We start from the raw sequence: 19,699 nt of genomic DNA on the forward strand, positions 1-19,699 counted from the left end.
ATCAAAATTGGCTATTCTTTCTTTTTTCACTTTCAAAATCATAGTAATGTCACAAAATTTGAAGGATGTTTATTTACTGCCAAGTAAAATAATGCTGTAGAAGCAGAGAAACCTACCAACACACACGTTACTAAAATGCATCCAGTGAAAATAATGAGTTAATTTGATGATTAATTTGCCAGCCAAACAAAAAGAAATGGTGGACATAATTACCATTACATAACATGGGTGGTGTTGAGAACCTTAGTGTTCAGGCAGGCAAATATAATTTGCCAAAATGTATATTCCTAATCTAACTCAGACAAACCAACCAGAAACTAGCATGAATGACAATCAAAAACTTTTTTTCTGCTTGGAAGGCCGATTAGTGGATGAACGCTGCGATGATAACAGATGAACTGAAAGTGTGTGACACGAGGAAAACAGGGAAGCTGAAGAACTGTGGAGATGGAAGAAACAAAAACCCATCTGTCAGGCTGAACAAGTAACAGAAATACAGATGACTGAATCAGAAGCACTGGCAATTAAGTTGGATCACTGATTTAACAGTCAAAACACAACAAAACCCAGCTGTCAGAGTGAGTTCTTCATATGCATTTGACAGAAAAAAAAACATCTAGAGCTTATAGAAGCCGATCAAAACCAGATTCTCGTGAACAAATAATCTCACACAGAGCTTCCCACCGTCAAAGAAGCTCTTTGGGATTAAGGAACTTGAATTTGAACATGCTTCCAAAGTCACTTGGGATGGGTAAGAAACTCCTGCCATATTTTAGGATTAATTCACAGCTAAAATGACTCCAGAGGAACTCTGAGATTATGCCTGCCACTTTGTGTCTGCCTGAGTGTGATAAAGCAGTAATCCACCAGCGTTCGTGTGAGGGATTCGAACGTGACAACGTGGGTTTTAATTCTCCTCAGCGCTCTCATTCCTGATTCTCACACTTTTTCTCGTGGTGATAACTTTCTCTGACAAGGCAGCTGAATGAACATTGGGTCCTGCTCACCAGTATGTGTTTCACAGCTGACTTCAGCACTACTTGGAGCACATTTTTGATTTTTAAGTTTGTGAATGAAGGTGATTTCTCCAGTTCACTTTGATTATTTGTAATTTAGTTAAAAATGCACCTTTTCATTTGAGCGTTTTCATTCTGGTAATGTGAAATACTGTGTCTCAGTCCATTTGAAGAAAAAAACTGGTTCACGCACTGCTGTTGGGCTGTAGCTATTCTAAAAAGAAGAAATAGTTGTTTGTGCTTCTAGGGCCTGCGTGGCGCACTTGTAACACCTCAAAAGCCGGGACCTCGGCCCCCCCCACCAGCTGGCTCTCTCTGTGCTCCACCTCTTCCCTTCACATGTACTTTAACCTTCCTGCCTCAATATATATAGCTTGTGAGACTATCAGAGTCCTCCTGGCAGCCATCATGAAGGGTACAGTCTCAATCTGCTGTTTCCTCACCCTGCTGATTTTGCAGGCCACAGCAGGTAAGACAGAAGCATTTTAGTAATAATAATAATAGTTCTGATTACACACAAAAAAGGTTTTGTTGGCATGGAATTAGCTTATATTCTGTTGATGAATGAAATGGTGAAATGTAATTTCAGAGGCTGGCGTAACGAACGTGTCAGAAAGTAGTTATCATATGATGAGAAGTTAAGCTGTTCTGTTGGGTTTTTTATATCCTGAGGAAGTTATTAAATTGAAGTGGCACTGACATGAACAACCAGCCAAGGATTGATAGAAATGCTGACACGTTTTCTCTCTAGGCTGGACTATTCAAAATCCATCTCGGCTTGCAGTTGGCACCTGTTACCATTTTCTTTTTAAATATATTTAATCATTTCTTACCAAACAAAAACCCATACCTTTGGATTTGACATTCGTCTTATTTCTCATTTTTGTGTTTTTGGAAGTGGGGGGTGGCCTGACAGCATGTCAGCTGTCCAAAAGACAGGCCACCAGCTGATGGAAAGTCTTAGTCTAATCGAGGAGAACAGAAAGGCCATGCTGGAGAGTGAAGGGACACAGAGTGACTGAGGAACTCGTTGAATATTTGCTGCATAGTTTGTATTGATAGTTGACAATGTTATAAAAATAACTTTATTACAGTTGTTATGATCACATGACATGCTCTGAGATAAGTTTCTTGAACAATTACTGAGTGCTTGTCCAATCTGAGGACTGATCTCTGAGTCTTGACTTGTGCAGTTATGGTTACCTTTGTGTGTCACCCCTGGCTGTCCTTGGGGTGGCGTTCAGATCCACAATCCGTAACTGAGTTTCTGTTTTCCAGCCTTCGGTCAGGTGTCTAAGATTGGAAAGCCTGAAACCCAACACTGTCCACTGCAGTTCCTCCCTCCCTTTGAGCCCCCACCAAACTTTTACCCTCCTCCCATCCCCTCCCCTCCCCTCCCCTGGACATCGTGCTTTGCTTTGGATACGCTGCACAGCTGCTGTCACTCTGCACTGTCACAATTGCAATTTATTCCCAGCAGTTGGCCTTTTAGGGTCATGCGTTCTCCAGGCAGGAGGGGCTGGGCTGTGACTGCAGCTCACGTTTTTCACAGAGCCCCTCTGCATGCCTGTGCAGGTGTGTTTTGGGTGCCTCAGTCTCTAAATTTGATACATGGGAATCATGGAGTCCCTCGTGTAAATACTTGTGCAGGTTTAAATATTGTTAGGAACTTTGATTATCTAATTAGGATTTGAAGCAGAAATCTCCTTCTAAATCAAAAAGAAATTGATTTATTGCTTCAGCAAAGATTGTTAAACACCTTTAAAGCAGTAGAAAATATTGTAAGAAGGTCTTTTGCTGTTGACATTGTAATTTTGATATGAAATTTTATTCTATAACATTTTGTAGCATAATCTAAAACATTAGTTTTGTTGACATATTCATCTTCATTTAATGTTTTGCTTGAACATAAGTGGCCTCATGTATTTTGTTGTCTACAAACTTTTAAGTTTCCTGAATTTGGTATATTTTTATTAGACAGCCTATCTGACTTGGTAGAAACCTTTTTGCGGGGAGATTTTTTTGGATTTCTGCTGTATTAAAGCGAGTCCAGTTTTAAAAAAAGGTCACAGAGATTCATGCAAATTCTATTTAATAAATACTTTTTGTTATAATAAAAGTGTTGGGATTTATTCTGCCTGTAAAAAAAAAGGAATATTCGTCCTCTAAGTTTCCTAAGCAGCACCAGATGTACAGATATTTGCTCTTGCTAATATTAAAATTCAGATAATATCATAAAAAAATTGTCTTGACTTCATTAAACTTTTTTTTCCAAACTGAGGTTGTTCAAAGAAACATCTTCAACAACTAAATTACTAATTGTTCATTACTTTACAAAGGAATCTAATTTCATTAGATTTTACTATTTATCTTAGAAATCTGTCAATGCAGTGAAATATATCAAAATTGTTTATATAAATTATCAGTTTGTGGGAGGGGGAGCAACACATAAAACCTTACAGCGTTGTATTATATTCCCCCACTTTAAAGTCAGATTTTTGTTTTTATTTTTGTTTTTTGTTTTTCCTTAACTTTTTACATTTTTCATGTAATGCTACAGTGTCCAAAGAACTGTATGTGATTTCCTGTAAGGACGTGCATGTCTGGGACATCCCTTTGCTGTAGAAGAGGAAACACATGAGCTGTGCTAAATGGTGTTATTCCTCTTTAAGACTGCACCTCAAGGGCACCTGATGTTCTTTGGACCGGGCTATAAGCATCAGATCAACACCTCAGCATAAAGTCCCTTTGCCCTCATGACTTTTTTAAAATCTGTTTTGCTTCTTGGTGAACTCTTAGAGGGCAAAGAACAGACATGGATGTGGATCAAACAAGTTTGAGTTACTGATGACTTTTTTAAACATTATTAAACAAATTGTCTTTCTACTTTTTGTCTGAAAATCTCATGAAGCACCAAATCAAATTCTATTCAAGTTGCATTTCCTGGTAGATGCAATAAATTTCAGGAACATCATTTAGTGTTTTATGTGTTTTGAGTGACTGAAATTCAAAACTTGCCCCGCTTGTGTCAGTGCAGGACGTCTCCCTTCGATAACAAGTATTATAAAATGTCAGCTCTGTCGGATGCGGATGTCTGAGTCTTCATACTGACAAACAGTCAGAATCTTAAAATAGGCAGCAGTCGTCCTGCCTCCTCCTCTGTCTAACTCCTGAACCATTGTGGGACTATTTCTGACCACAGAGAGCACCAGCTCCACAAGCTGGGCCACCTGTTGCCATCCATGACGTCTTTTCACCACAGCAAACTCAAGCTAACTGTTCTCACGCCTGATCCTCACTGATGAAACTGTGCGTTAAGTCGTAAAATGACTTTTTAGATTTATAAACCTCTTAATCATAAATTTTTCTATCTTTGTTACATCAAAGCTTCTAAAATCTACTAGTTATCAAATGAAAAGTTAAACTAAAACGTTCACTTCTAGAATAAAACGGAGTCATTGATCTTTCCAGTGGAATCTCTTGACCTTTATTAAAATTTGCCTGAATCCTCAAGTGCTCAAGTTAAGTCCTCTAAGTGGGGGGTTCCAGGCCTGCTGCTCTAATCGTATTCAGCTTAATTAAATTTACCTTCACTGTCCTGCAAGTGGAACATGATCCCAAGACTTCACATAGTCAGATTCACAGTATTTAATAGACATGGTGTGTAAATAAATATAACATTCATGCATCAGAATGTAGCACCCATTTGAATCAAATTAAAATAGAAATATTTCTAATGAAACATGTTATGTCTTGTGCACTTCTGTTTTCACTAACCAACTGTTAGAATTATTATCATTATTTTTGACCACTGAATGGAGCGTCTATATTAGAGGCATGACCTCTGCCTCTGAGAGGCAATGGTCGGCTTAAATCGGCAACATTCCTGCAGAATGTGCAGACGCCATCAGAATGTTTTCCCAAACTGAGAGAGGGTTGTGTGGCAACGAGCTCAGAGAGGACACATGGCTCAGGCTGCAGATATCCAGGGTTCAGCTCTCCTGGCTCCTGCAGGGTTCATTTGGAGCTGGGATCCCAGACTCGCCAACCTGTGGCCACGTTACCTCTCTGATCCTTGTGGAGCTCTGGTGCAGAGCCTCCCGGGACTGGCCACTTTGGGAAGGTGTTAACAACTTCACAGCGGTTAGACACACTCGAGAAGCAAGTGTTAAAAGACGTGACTCTTGTGAGAGGTGAGGCAAGTTGTAGCCGCTTCAGTTAGCTTCGAGTGCTTCAGTGATAAGTTAATGAAGCGTGGAAAAGATGAGCTCTGCCAAAAGCCTCTTCAGACTCTGAGTGGACTCACCATCATTGTGATTTCCATTCAATTTTTTTTGTATATCTCATGCTGTAAACACAGTCTACGTAAAGCAGAATAGTTGAAATTCTGAAATGTTTAATTTGGATTTCTATGGTCCGAATCAAATACCTGATTGTTTAAATGCCAAGCAACTCTTAGAAAAAGTAGTATACTTGAAGTTCATTTTAATAAGTATACTTGAGTTTAAGTTTAAGTACCGGTATATCAAGTATACTAGGCACCATGTACTTGTAGTGTACTTGAAAGTTTACTAATTTAAAACTTGTCTGTATTAAACTGGGACTTAAGTTTATAAAAAGTATACTTTTAAGTGTATTATCATGTCTTTTTAAGTTTATACCAAAAAAGTATACTTTAAGTACATGTCATTAAGTATACTAAAGTATATAAAAGTGTATTTCCCCAAGTGTACTTTTTTTGCCATGTACACTAATATAAGTATACTAGCAGTTTACTGGCAAGTATACTTCTAGAATTGAGTTGGCCCACAATAAGTTTATGAAAGTATGCTCAGAAGTATACGGAAAGTAATCTTTTAAGTATATTTTTTAGTTAAATCTTGAAATATACTACAAACAAACAGCCTGTGTGAAAATGTACTTTCAGTGCACCAGTGAAGTTTATCTTGGCCAAAAGTTAAAACATTTGTATAGAGTAAATATACTTAAACTTTAAAATACTTTTAGTACAAGAAAAGTATAGTGTAAGATAAACTTGGTTAAGTCAGATAAGTACATAAAAGTCAAATGGAAATACACTCTTTTTTATTTTTTATTTTTCATTTTAGAATTAGTATACTTAAAGTACCTGCGTTTACTACTTTTTGCTAAAGGAAACTATATTTGGAAATGGATTTCTCATTATTATTTTTGTAAATGAGTGCAGCAGATCATTTCATTGGATTTGAACACCCTCTGAAGCTTTCTTCCTGCTTGTAAACAAACATAATATAATATTTTCATACGTCATTTGATGTATCGTTGGTTTTGGCCAAAGCGTTAAGTCATTCTGACTCGAGGCAAGAAATACTAGAAATCTTTGCCTACATGGTCAATAGCTTTACTCCAGTTTGTGATGTTAGGATACCACAACAATGGTGTGTGTTTATTAGGTATAGCAGTCATCTTTTGTGTGACTCTGTTTTGTTGTGATGGAACCTTTGGTTATGGAGATCAGAGTTGTATTTCAAAGAATATACAAATCAAGCATTTCTTAAAATCTGCCTGTATTTCAAACAAACAGTAGCAGAATCGTTTGCTTGAAAGCTGGAACATGTTGACTTAAGATAAGGATGTATCCCAGACTGTAGGAATATTTTATTTCAGAAAAGATTCAGTCTGAACATTTTATTTGAGAGTCCATCATTTTCTTGCCACTCCCCTCTGAAGATCACAACTTTCTCCCAGAACCAGAACAGGGTTTTTTTTTTCGCTTTCACAATTTTTCCACAACAGGCCGCAGAAACGGAGTGAACAAGACTTCCTTAAAGCTCCCGTGTGTAAAAGCTGTAGCAGTTTTGTTTGCAGGGCTGTGTGGGAGGTGTGACACAAAGCTCATTCTGGACACAAAAGGACAGGCCTCACTGCTCAAAAATAGTCTGTGATTGGTGGGTAAATATAGCTGATAAGATAGAGGATTGCACATCATTGTTTCTATTACTGAAGGGAACGCTCCATTTGACTCCAGCCTCTTTAGAAAACTGGGGAAGTCCCTGTCTGTTTCAGTCTCTTTGTTGCACATTTTGAAGCCTATGGAGATGCCATGTCTTTGTCTGTTTATTTTCAGCATTTGCTTTCTAAATTAAGAATTGATTGTACTGACAGCTGTGATCAATGTAATTTGATGGTTCAGAGGAGGAGATGACAAGTGAAGCAAATAAGATCTCTCAGATTCTCTGCCTCCTTTCCCACCGACTGTTATATAAAAACTGAATATGACAATTTATATTTATGTTTGAGGAAAACATTTAAGCACCTTGCTGTAGTTACATTGGTAAAAAAAAAAAAAAAAAGTGCGCGAGCATTAAAGAAAAACACCCCGAGGCGTGGAACCAAGTTAGCTTGTTGACTCTTCTTTTGAATTTTATTTCAGAGGAGGAAGAGTTCAGTTCCACCCTGAGAGACAGATCTCACATCGATGAAACTCTGCGGCTTGCATCAGAGGAAAAAGCAGCAGATTTTGCAGGTGAGGAGAAAAAAGGACTAAATTATTGTTGACTGTCTTAACTTTTTGTCTGTAATATGCCAAAAATGTGAACCCCTATACTTTTCCCTTAATATTATTTTGTCACATTACAACCACAAACATAAATATATTTCACTGGAATTTAATGTGAAAGACCAACACAAAGTGGTATACAATTGTGAAGTGGAAGCAAAATTTTACATGAATCAAAACATTTTTTACAAATAAAAAACTGAAAAGTGCGATGTGCAAAATTATTCAGCCCCCCTGAGTCAATACTTTGTGGAGCCACCTTTTGCTGCAATTACAGCTGCAAGTCTTTTAGGGTATGTCTCCACCAGCTTTGCACATCTAGTGACTGCAATTCTTGCCCATTCCTCCTTGCAAAACAGCTCAAGCTCAGTCAGATTGGATGGAGAGCGTTTGTGAACAGCAGTTTTGAGATCTTGCCACAAATTCTCAATTGGGTTTAGGTCTGGACTTTGACTGGGCCATTCTAACACATGAATATTCTTTTTTTTAAACCACTCCATTGTAGCTTTGGCTTTATGTTTAGGGTCGTTGTCCTGCTGGAAGGTGAACCTCCGCCCCAGTCTCAAATCTTTTGCTGACTCCAACAGGTTTTCTTCCAAGATTGCCCTGTATTTGGCTCCATCCATCTTCCCATCAACTTTGACCAACTTCCCGGTCCCTGCTGAAGAGAAGCACCCCCAGAGCATGATGCTGCCACCACCATATTTGACAGTGGGGATGGTGTTTTCAGAGTGATGTGCAGTGTTCTTTCTCCGCCACACATAGCGTTTTGCATTGTGGCCAAAAAGTTCAATTTTGGTCTTGTCTGACCAAAGCACCTTCTTCCACATGTTTGCTGTGTCCTCAACATGGCTTCTGGCAAACTGCAAACGGGACTTCTTATGGTTTTCTTTTAACAATGGCTTTCTCCTTGCCACTCTTCCATAAAGACCACATTTGTGTAGTGCACGACTAATTGTTGTCCTGTGGACAGTTTCCCCCACCTGAGCTGTGGCTCTCTGCATTTCATCCAGAGTCACCATGGGCCTCTTGGCTGCCTCTCTGATCAGTGATCTCCTTGTTCGGCCTGTAAGTTTAGGTGGACGGCCTTGTCTTGGCAGGTTTACTGTGGTGCCATACTCTTTCCATTTCCGGATGATGGATTGAACAGTGCTCCGTGAGATGTTCAAAGCTTGGGAAATCTTTTTATAACCTAAGCCTGCTTTAAACTTCTCCAAAACCATATTCCTAACCTGTCTGGTGTGTTCTTTGGACTTCATGATGCTGTTTGCTCCCCAATATTCTCTTAACCAACATCTGAGGCCGTCACGGAGCAGCTGTATTTGTACTGAGATTAGATTACACACAGGTGGACCCTTTTGAGTCATTAGCAGTCATCAGGCAACTTCTGAATACAACTGGTTGCACTCAGGGAAAAGGGGACTGAATACTTTTGCACGTCGCACTTTTCAGTTTTTTATTTGTAAAAAATGTTTTGATTCATGTAAAATTTTGCTTCCACTTCACAATTGTATACCACTTTGTGTTGGTCTTTCACATTAAATTCCAGTGAAATATATTTATGTTTGTGGTTGTAATGTGACAAAATATGGAAAAGTTCAAGGGGTATGAATACTTTGAAGAGAAAAAGAGTGAAACGTTGGTACAACAGATCAAATTAAATTTGCAATAATGATTTTCGTCTTACTCTTTCCTGTCCTTTCTCTTCTCTGTTTTCCAGCGGCCATACAGAAGTTGCGGAAGATCTACCACACGTCCATCAAGCCCATGGAACAGGCTTATAGGTACAATGAGCTGAGGCAGCATGAGATCTCAGGTATCAGAAACTTCACTCATATCTGCAGTTTGCTTCTGTTGTGTGCTTCTATTTGATTTTGCCTGATTTTTTTTTTAAAAAAAAACTTCTTTAAATATGCATAAACGTTGTAATGTCAATGAACAGCTTCATGCTGTGAAATCTTGTTCCTTATTAATTATTGGAGTTTCTAATCAGGTTCAATTAAAGTGTACTAAAATAATCAAACATTAATTCATCCTTCATCATCATAATTCAGATTATGAATTTCATCTATTTTCCCTCTTTTTCTTATTCGAAGTTTTTGTTTTGCTTTGTGTATTTCTATTTTAGTTCATTTAGATTGAACACTCCAAATTGCCCATAATCATAATCTCACCTTCTTGTGGTTTTGCATGCAGATAAATGTTTTACTATCCTGTCTCTAAATGAACATTTACCTTTTTTTTTTACAAGAGAGTAAATTTATAGCATTACCTGTCCACTTTTTTGCACCATCCATTTGTTGAAAAACATGCTTGACAAGTTGTAGGTCAAACATGTTCCCATGAAATCCAGCCACGATCTCCCACTCATTCATCGAAACTCTACCCCTTCTCATTGAAACCTTACTCCCTCACTGAGTTCTCCTTCACCTCTGTGTACTCCACCCTCTCCTGTCCTCCCCTCATCCCCCCCCACCCCCCACCCCCTTCCTTCCCTCATCTAACAGCATACCCCGGACGAACCCTGGGGGACTCAGCCACAGGTGGGTGCAGGCAGGGGCTTACCTGTGCATGGCACTGCCTGAAGTGCTAAGCCCCCTCTTCTCCACCGTCATTTTTTTTTCTCCTGATAAATTTGCTCTCTGTTGATCGAAATATTTCAAACATGCTTCACTTTAAGTGACACCGGATAAAGTGCAGTGAAATGTCATGAGAGTGATCCATGAGTGAAAGCTTCAGTCCACAGAAAGCTGCAATGCTAAAACAAAATCTATAAATGAAACAAAAGGGGAGGACAATAAATGAAATATTTCACATGGCCAACATGAGCTTGTTCATGTTCTTAGGCAGCAGTTTATGCATATCATTAACAAAAAGACTAATTGGTATTTTGTGTAATTTGAATGTTTAAACAATAGAGGGGGTTGCATGTCCAGCTTTGGCTTTAGTTGTTTGCAGGGTGGTGGAGGAATTCAGTTTCAGTTTCGGGGAAAGGTTATAAACAAATAATATCTTACCTGTTGTAGATAGCTCTTTAAACTATGGAAAGAGTTTAATTCTGATCAGATTCCCTATTGTCACTGGTCCAGAGTCAAAACCAAAGTGGATTTATTTTGTCAATCCTGATCCTGTAGTTTGTGCAAATGTTATTTCAGAAACGTTTACTCCAAATTTAAGTTTGCATTGACTAGTGTGGTTATTTGAATGCACAAAAAGCAGCAATTAGCTTGAGCATTTTTTTATGCAGTGTGAAACACTTGGAGCAAGAATGTCATAATATTTTTTACTTGGCCTTGAAATGCAAAAGTGATGGCAGTGAAAAGAAAAATATTAGCAAGAACCACCATGAAATTTATGACACTGGACTTGTTTTAAGAAGGTAGCAGTTTTGGCCTCTCTCTGACTAGCCATTAGCTCGTCAGTCCAGTCAGAACCCACTTCAGACAATCTGACCTATCCTCCTTCATTTAAATTTTTTTAGTTTTTAAGTTTTAAAATATATTAGCATCAGAAGAGGAGCTTTTTATCTTTCAAATGTTTTTTAAGTTTTCATTGTAGTTTTTTTTTCGTAATCAAACTATGTACTTGTACAAACCATGATGAACTAACACCCCTAAACCACATCCACTATACACACGATGGCTTGTTTGGAGACATGCAGCTTGCTTTGATTTTATTATTTTAAACTGTATTCATGAAGTAACCCATCAGCCATTTTGTTAAATATGACTGCATGTTTTTGAATTTTCTGCTGCTGCCACCTCAAAAATATTACTTTTAAATTTTCATTTCGTACAGTTTAATTCTCTTGCTTCTTTAAATGATAATTTCCTGTCAAGATGTTTAAAACTTGGCCCTTGTTTAGTCTGGAATTTACGAAGCTGTTTAGATTTTCTGTCCGGTGTCCACATTACATTTTATGTAAAAGCACATTTAGAAAAAAGTTGGGATGCTGTGAAAAATATCACCATAAAGTGAATATTATATTTAACAAATCATTTAAGCTTGTACATGTCAAAACTATTTGCAGGGTTTTCCCAATCATTTTAAAATCCTACATTGATTTTAACTTTGGTCCCTTGGTTTTAAAGAAGCAACACTTACATTTTTTTTCAAAAATAATTTTAACTGCAGATTTGTTAGACTGCAAGTTGTGAACTCCTACATATCTTTCTTTGGGCATAAAAACAGCAATTAAAAATTAGCATATATATGTTTAATCAAGAAGATTTTCTTTACATTAAGAGCTTATCATTGCATTATGTTGTTGGGCAATCTTTCCACAGCATCCTGACGGATAGTTTAACTGGGAAAACGGGGTTACATATAGCATAAGTTTATGAAGTTGTGCATTGCTATTTATATCTGGAAAAAAGGTGGTTACATGTTGCTATTTATGTTTAGCCCTCCTGAAATGTCAGTCTCCTGTGTCACTTCTCTCCACAGATGGTGAGATTACTTCCAAGCCCATGGTGCTGTTCCTTGGACCCTGGAGTGTTGGAAAGTCCTCCATGATCAATTACCTCCTGGGCTTAAGTGACAGCCCATATCAGCTCTACACAGGTATATATTATTCAACCATCCTACATGTCAAGTTGTACAGATTGTCCATAATTTACATGGATTTTTCCTCATTTTGCAGGTGTACGGACAAATCTCACTCATTTTTTCAAGTTTTCCACATTATTTCAAAAACTGAGTTTCAAATTTATTTAACGTCAAAGCCTGTAGGACATTAAAAAAACAATAAAATAACATAAAATAATCAACTTCCAACCCGCTCTTCTACTAGAAATAAGCTCTCTCCTCCTCCTTTCCTTTGCGCAGCAGGTGCTGTCATATCTGCTCAGTCAGGATTACATAATCCTGAACTGAATCTTAAATAATCATTAGAAATGTATGGTTCTTTATCAGAAGATTATATTAACACAGGTCAGTGCGTATTTGCAAGAATTTTAATATGATTAATGAAGTAAGAGGGCAAAAAACACCAATGTTTTCAAAATCTTATTCAATCCAAGGCGCTTGTGAAATTTATTTCACATTTTCTTTGCACGTTTACATCTTTATCCCCTTTTTAAAATGTTCTTGCTAATGTCTCCTTTGTTTTTTCTCTGTGTCTTCATTCTGCAGGGGCTGAGCCCACTACCTCTGAGTTTACGGTTATCACGCACGGGGAAAAAATACGCTCCATTGAGGGTATTGTTATGGCAGCAGACAGCTCTCGCTCCTTCTCTCCTCTGGAAAAGTTTGGCCAAAACTTCCTGGAAAAGCTGATTGGTATTGAGATGCCTCACAAACTGCTGGAGCGTGTGACGTTTGTGGACACTCCAGGAATTATTGAGAACCGAAAGCAGCAGGAGAGAGGTGAAGGAGAAGGGTTGGATGTCTGTTCCACACTTTCAGAAAGTACAACTTAGTACGTTTTGGTAACTCTGTGTTTTGTTTCTATCCAGGTTACCCTTTCAATGATGTTTGCCAGTGGTTCATAGACCGTGCAGATCTGATCTTTGTGGTTTTTGACCCCACCAAGCTCGACGTCGGCCTAGAACTGGAGATGCTTTTCCGCCAGTTAAAAGGCCGCGAGTCGCAGATCCGCATCATCCTGAACAAGGCTGACAACTTGGCTACCCAGGACTTAATGAGAGTCTATGGAGCCCTGTTTTGGAGCTTAGCCCCTCTTATCAATGTAACTGAACCTCCCCGAGTCTACGTCAGCTCCTTCTGGCCATACGATTATGCACCTGACACCAGCCGTGAACTCTTCAAGCGTGAAGAAATCTCCCTCCTGGAAGACCTCAATCAGGTGATTGAGAATCGAATGGAGAACAAGATTGCCTTCATCCGCCAACATGCCATCCGTGTACGCATTCATGCCCTGCTGGTGGACCGCTATGTCCAGACCTTTAAAGAAAAGATGAGCTTCTTCAGTGACCCTGAGCTCGTCTTTCAGGAGATTGTGGACGACCCTGACAAGTTCTATATCTTTAAATCTATCCTGGCCAAGACCAACGTCAGCAAGTTTGACCTACCTAACCGAGATGCTTACCGCGACTTCTTCGGCATCAACCCAATCACCAACTTCAAGCCACTGTCAGCCCAGTGCTCTTACATCGGAGGCTGCCTGTTGGAAAAGATCGAGAAGGCAATCACCAATGAACTGCCGGCTCTTCTGAGCAGCATCAACTCTGGCAAACAGCCTGGCCTGTCATCCTGCGAGGCAACCGGGTGTGGTGAGAAGCCAAAGAATCGTTACCGAAAGAATTGAGGCACGTAAAAATAACTTATGTGGAGTGAGTGAGGAGAGCGAAGGAGAAGAGAAAAGGTCAATCCTGTTTTTGTCAGGACGTTTGTATTTTTAGGGAGACAGAACAAAGAAGAGCATTAGTATTTTAATTATTAATAATATTATTTTCTAAGGAGAATGGGGAGAAAGATGCATTTGGAGACTTTGAGAATGATCCAGATAGTGTTCAAATAAGGCAGCTTAAGGACAAAAAGTGCTGAAGAAAAGAGAAGATGCCACTGTTCACAGAGTTTTGATACACTCTCCTCTCTCCTTGCACAATCACACTGGACTGTCTCAACTGTGGGATTGGGGAACTACTGATGTGAAGAAAACCAGAAATGGCAATGAAATTGACAAGATCAAACAAAAATGGTGAACCATGAGGAGACTGAAAAAAAGGCAAAATACCAACTCCCTTGTAACAAAAACAAGAAAAATGGAGACAGAAATTCATTGCAGCAGGTCAATTCCAAAAGCTTCAGAAGTTGTTCTTGAAGTTGTCTTTTTGTGGGTGCTATACAAAGGCTTTACATTTGGCTCATCATTCAAATCGTTTGCTTTTGAAATAGATTGTCTTTGCATGCTAGATGTCACATTTATTTAAACAGTTGCATGGGTTTTTCTTCTATCATAAACATAAAACAAAAAGAAATCACCTTACAGTGTTTTTCAACATGTGAACCAATCCAGGCTTTTTTCTCTTGTTACATTTGAAGTTTTGGTTGTTGACAACCTGTGAAACAGGCAGAGGTCAGGGTTCAAGCGTAAGTCTTCAGAGCAGAGAGGACTTGTTCATTCTGCCTCAGTTCTTAACTCTTCTTCCTGTTTTTGTATGAGTCTATACATTTGCCACTCTTTGGCAGAAATCCATTACTGTGTATTTTTTTATGTTTCTTTCAGTAATAAGCTGCCCTGCACAACTCTTTTCAGCCGAGCGACCATAAAAAGAAACTTAATAAAATGCTTGAGTTACAGCTGTCTTTTTGTATTACCTCTGCCATTTTTTTGTGAGTTAAAGAGTTTTTTTTCTGTGTAACTTTACAAATGGATGTTAAATTGTGTGAACTGAAAAATCCAGTTTTGAATCACTGCAAAACAGTAAGAGTGGATGGTTGTCAGTGTGGATAGAAGGACTCACAATTTGACCCCTGACCTCTACAAAAGCATTGCTTTCAAGTTTTGTAGAAAATTTAATTTGCAAAGCTTCAAATGTTCATGCTCATGTTTAAAATACAGTGTCATTGTTTGACACTGGATTTTTAAATGGTCAAACACGTCTTTAAGAAATCTGCTAAACAGCCTGCAGAGACATGTATTATTTTATTATTTCATTTTGTGAAAGGTGTTTTGTGTTTTTCAATTAATAAAAAACACATTAATGAGATGATTGGACTAGTTTCAGATGTAAGAAATTCAGTTTCTCTAAAACAGACAAACTGGCTTTTCCCCCATATTTTTTCTAAGTTGTTTAAAGAAAAATCCAAGTGTTTTTTTTCTTTTATACTTAAACAGAGAGAGAGAGAAGAAAACCAAAACATTTTCAAACTTTTCAAACTTTTTTATTTAATAAAAAAAAAATCATATATCAAAAATCAACAGGTTGGTAAGATAAACACACATACTTCACGTTATCTTCATGTCCTGTCTCACTAACTCTTTATTGTTATTGTTTTATTTGAGACACAATGCAGATAAGTTCAACCACTGAAGATTTTTTTAAATTTATTTTAGTTTTTGTTTTAAGGTGAGTTCTCCATGAAGTGTTTGTGTTCATACTGCAAATCCAAATCATGACCACTAGATGACGCTGTGCTAAAAAGTAAAAATGAAAGCTCTCTTTAAACATGGTTGTTATGGATATTAGGTGGTTGTGTTTTTGATCAGTTTAAAATACACTTAAATTCATTCACATTTTAGACACTGAATGGATGTGTGTCCCACTTATTTTTATTTTTTTTGCTGAGTCATGTTTTTCTTTAACATCTATTCTACGCTGGCCCAGATTTTTGATGTTTTATGGAAAAAAAATAAAGATTTGTGATGGATCGAGTCAGAAAAATCTTATAGCAATTCTGATTTTTAAAGAGCATTTTTCAGCAGAAAGATGAAAGGAAGATAAAATGTTTTCTCCTCTGTCTGCTTTCCTTTTCTTTACGGTCCATATTCCTGCTGATGTTTCTTTTCTTTCTTTCTTTCACACATAATTACCCAATGTTAGAAAAGTTGCTTTGGGTTGGAGAGCACATTTCTCCCTCACTCTCTCCCTCTACACCTGCAATGCACCAGCAATTTTTTTGTGACAGAAAGAAGTGAGGGATGTGAATGTGTGAGTCCATGCATTGTAAATTGCTTATGGTTTTGAAGGCTGTGCACAATTTCTCTTTAAAACATCTGTCCATCCATTTTCTATACTTGCTTCCATTTCCTGGTAAAGAGGAACAGTCACTGCGCGAGAGGCGGTGCACACCATGGACAGGTCTCCAGACCATCACAAGGACACAAACAAGACAAAGAACCATTCATTCTTCCAAAGGGACAAATTAATCTTACATACATGCTTCTTTGAACCTATACCTAAAGAAAACCCATTCATGCACAGGGAGAACATGTAAACTCCACACAGAAAGGCCTCAGGTTAGAAAGCTGTGGCCTTCTCACTGAAAAGTGACAGCTGAACGAACCCTTCTTTAAACCCCGTGTAAACCCGTGATTTAGTTTCCCCTCATTCAGGAATTTAAATACAGTCTGAAAGTGTTAAATGGAAAACTCTACACATCTTCGCAATTTTTAGTGAAAAGTTCTGAACAAGTGAAAGTTCGGTGCATGCAAAACATGCAATCAAGAAAACTTATACGGAAGTGCAGCAGACTGCAGTGATGTCGAAACAAAACCAGTCCATCAGAGCAATAGAAACAAAAATAAATAAGTGTTCAGGTTGAAATTGGTGAAAAGGCCTGAAAACCTCAAGAGTGAATAAATACAGTTTGCTTTCCATAATAAAGACACTGGTCTAAGGACATTTCACAAAATCTTGTCAAGCAAATAACACGGTTTTGCAGAAAGATGGAATCTGTTAATGAAAAATTAATCTTATTAAAAACATCCAAAAAGTTTAAATATTGAACCAGCATGTTTGGAAAAAAGAAACGAAGGTCGCTTTGTTCCAGGAAGACACGAAAAACACACTGTGGTGTAGAAAGGTAAGCATGGTGAGGTGTGTGATGAGGCCTGTGTGTGTCAATCAAGGAAGTGTTTGTTCTTAAATTAACGACTCAGCAATTCCTTATAAGGATGGGAAGAATGAGCTCATCCTTAGCTCATTTAGCTTTCAGTGGTAAACATGTTTGTGTGTCTTAAAATACATTTCAGGAGCAAACTGCTATACCATAGAAGGAATGCATGTTGGTCCTGCTTTATTTACTTCTGGGTGTGGTAGAAGGTCATAAGAAGGGGTGACCCAGAAAGTTCTGGGGAGATCTTCACTCATTTGGCTCGAAGTCTCTTGATTCGGTTTAGGCTGTTATTCTTTACAAACCTCACTGTTCAAGAATAACTTTTGCCTTCAGAGTCATTTCTTTAAGCGCTCCATCACTGCTGAGAGTTCAAAGACAGAAGAACGGTCATCATTAAAATACACTTCAATGGCTCCAAGTTACTGCATCAATAGTGTTTATTGATTAAGCGAGTTAGGATAGATGACGCTGGATATAGTGATATGTTGGCTGATTAGATTTAGCCTAGGCACAGCTGATACTTTACAGCACAAATGGAGCCTGGACTGAAAACAACCTGGTTAAAAAAAGAAAAAAGAAAAAAAGCTGCACATTCTTAGCTCGGCCTGAACTGCACTTTACCTGCTGGATACAAAAAGGAAACTTCAGGTCAGAAAGACCAACAACTACATTCTAAAAGTGTTCCAGAAAAAAAAAATACTAATTTTTTAAAAAAATATATTGTCAAAGCTAATTTACTTTTGTGACAGTGATGACTTTTAACGTTAAGGCTATGTCACATTTTTATTTTCAACATCTCTTTTTCATCATCGTGAAGGATCTGCTCCTTTTCATGGTGAAGGAGAGCTGAGTTCCCACAAAAAAAAAAAAAAAAAAAGCCTCAAACTGTAGCAACTACAGAGGTTTTGCTGTTTAGTATCCATTCCAGACAACTGAATACAGCCCAGAACAATAAAGCTGCAGTCTGTCTTTGAACCAGGCTACACAAATAATTCAAGACTTCTGTTTCCTGTTCTGTTTGGTTTCTTTTCACGTCAATTATTCAACTTCAAAATGATCTGGCCCTGTCACATTTTAAGACTTCTGTCATCTTGTAAGTCCTGAATTTCCCCACGGGGCGACAATAAAGGCTATTTCTATTCTGTTGTTGTAGTAAAAACGTGCATCGTTGTGTGACACAGCAGTTTATTGGGGGCTTTGTCATTGAAATCATCCTCGTGCTTTTGTTTTTTCCGCCAGGTGCGTGCGTGTGCCCACCCTGTGTTCCCTCGCCTCTGGCTCCCTCAACCTTTCTTCTCCTCCCTTGTGGTCGACAAGCTCAGACAGCAGCGTCAAGTCAGCAGTCATCAACAAAACGGAAGTAAAATAAATTTCAAAATAAATGTCAAAAACTGAATTTACCAGAACTAGGCTGGCCTATATGACATTATAATAGTAGAAAAAAACAATAACATTCATACCAGAAGTGCCCCAGGGTGCTAAAATAGCCACTGCATTGTTTTTCAATTAAAACCGACAACCTTGTAAAAAAATGGTGTTTGAATGAACTGCAATGCATTTTTTGTTTGAAGTTTTTTTTAAGACAGTAACAAGTCGTTTAAAAAAGATCTATAAATATAAAATGTATTTACATATATCGTTATATTTTTTTGTCTAAAGTGTAGCTTTTACATTATAACCTATTTGAGAACTGTGACTGTAGTGTGAGCAAATAAACTAATTAGAACAAGCTGCAGAGCACAAGGTTTGGAATGTGACTTGTTTTATGTTGTTAAACTGCTTCAGTATTTTTGCATAATTAGAATATGGTTTCTATATAGTTTTAGCTGTCTATAGTTTTTCTATTTTTTAGTACATTTGCTATAAGAATGTCCCAACACAGACGAGCTACATCTAATGGCCAGAACTGCAGTTTTCACTCATTTACAGGCCAGCGGTCACTCTTTCAGAGATGAGGATGTTCTCATTCTTGATAGAGAGGAACGTTGGTTTGAGAGAGGAGTAAAAGAAGCCATTTTTGTGAAGAAAGACCGTCCATCATTAAACAGAGGTGGAGGCRTCCGTTTTCAGTTGTCCCCCTCCTACAGTGCGGCCATTGCCAGTATCACTCCACCCCCTGTTAACAATAGGTGTTAATTAGGTGTCAACGATAGCCATGTGATGTGAGTATCAGTCACATGGAGGCAGTGCTTAAAAGCCTGAATTTTGCCTGAAACTCTCAGACTGAAGAAGTCTCTTGGAGGAGAGACGAAACGTTTCATTAGAGAAGAACCCGTCCAGAAGACCTATACAATTTTTTTCTTTTTGATTTGCTATATAGTTGATAAAACAAAATTCCAGTTAAAATTTTGAAAACTACCACAACACAGCTAACTCGACACTTCATTTCTTCAGCTCTCATCTGATTCTGTTCAAAGTGTCATCTGCAACAGGTAAGATGTTAATTGTTCATAAACTTAATAAAGCTCATATCTGTAAAAGCAACCAGTTAATTGGAAACACCAACAAAAAGTCATGGGCTTTTATTGTTAAGGAACAAAGCGGAAGTGATCATTATTATTTCTGATGTATTCCCACTTCTCTCTCTCTCTCTTTTTCCTGTCACACACATTCAGACGCTCGC

General features: G+C 38.0%; 1 protein-coding gene across 3 annotated transcripts; it reads left to right on the top strand.

Moving 5' to 3' along the window:
• Positions 1-1,400: 1,400 nt before the first annotated feature.
• On the top strand, positions 1,401-15,227 carry srl (sarcalumenin). 3 transcript variants are annotated; one of them, XM_014010090.1, is made up of 7 exons: positions 1,407-1,485; positions 7,429-7,521; positions 9,275-9,370; positions 10,062-10,097; positions 12,001-12,117; positions 12,688-12,921; positions 13,011-15,227. In XM_014010090.1, the coding sequence occupies exons 1-7, from the start codon at positions 1,425-1,427 to the stop codon at positions 13,820-13,822; spliced, it is 1,449 nt and encodes a 482-aa protein (XP_013865544.1). In that variant the 5' UTR covers positions 1,407-1,424; the 3' UTR covers positions 13,823-15,227. The 3 variants fall into 3 exon arrangements, with proteins under 3 accessions (XP_013865546.1, XP_013865544.1, XP_013865545.1); XM_014010092.1 differs by lacking the exon at positions 10,062-10,097 and having other exon boundaries at positions 1,401-1,485; positions 9,275-9,338; XM_014010091.1 differs by lacking the exon at positions 10,062-10,097.
• The last annotated feature ends 4,472 nt before the right edge of the window (positions 15,228-19,699 follow it).

This window comes from Austrofundulus limnaeus, unplaced genomic scaffold, assembly GCF_001266775.1.
Source record: "Austrofundulus limnaeus strain Quisiro unplaced genomic scaffold, Austrofundulus_limnaeus-1.0 Scaffold65, whole genome shotgun sequence".
Lineage (NCBI taxonomy): Eukaryota > Metazoa > Chordata > Actinopteri > Cyprinodontiformes > Rivulidae > Austrofundulus > Austrofundulus limnaeus.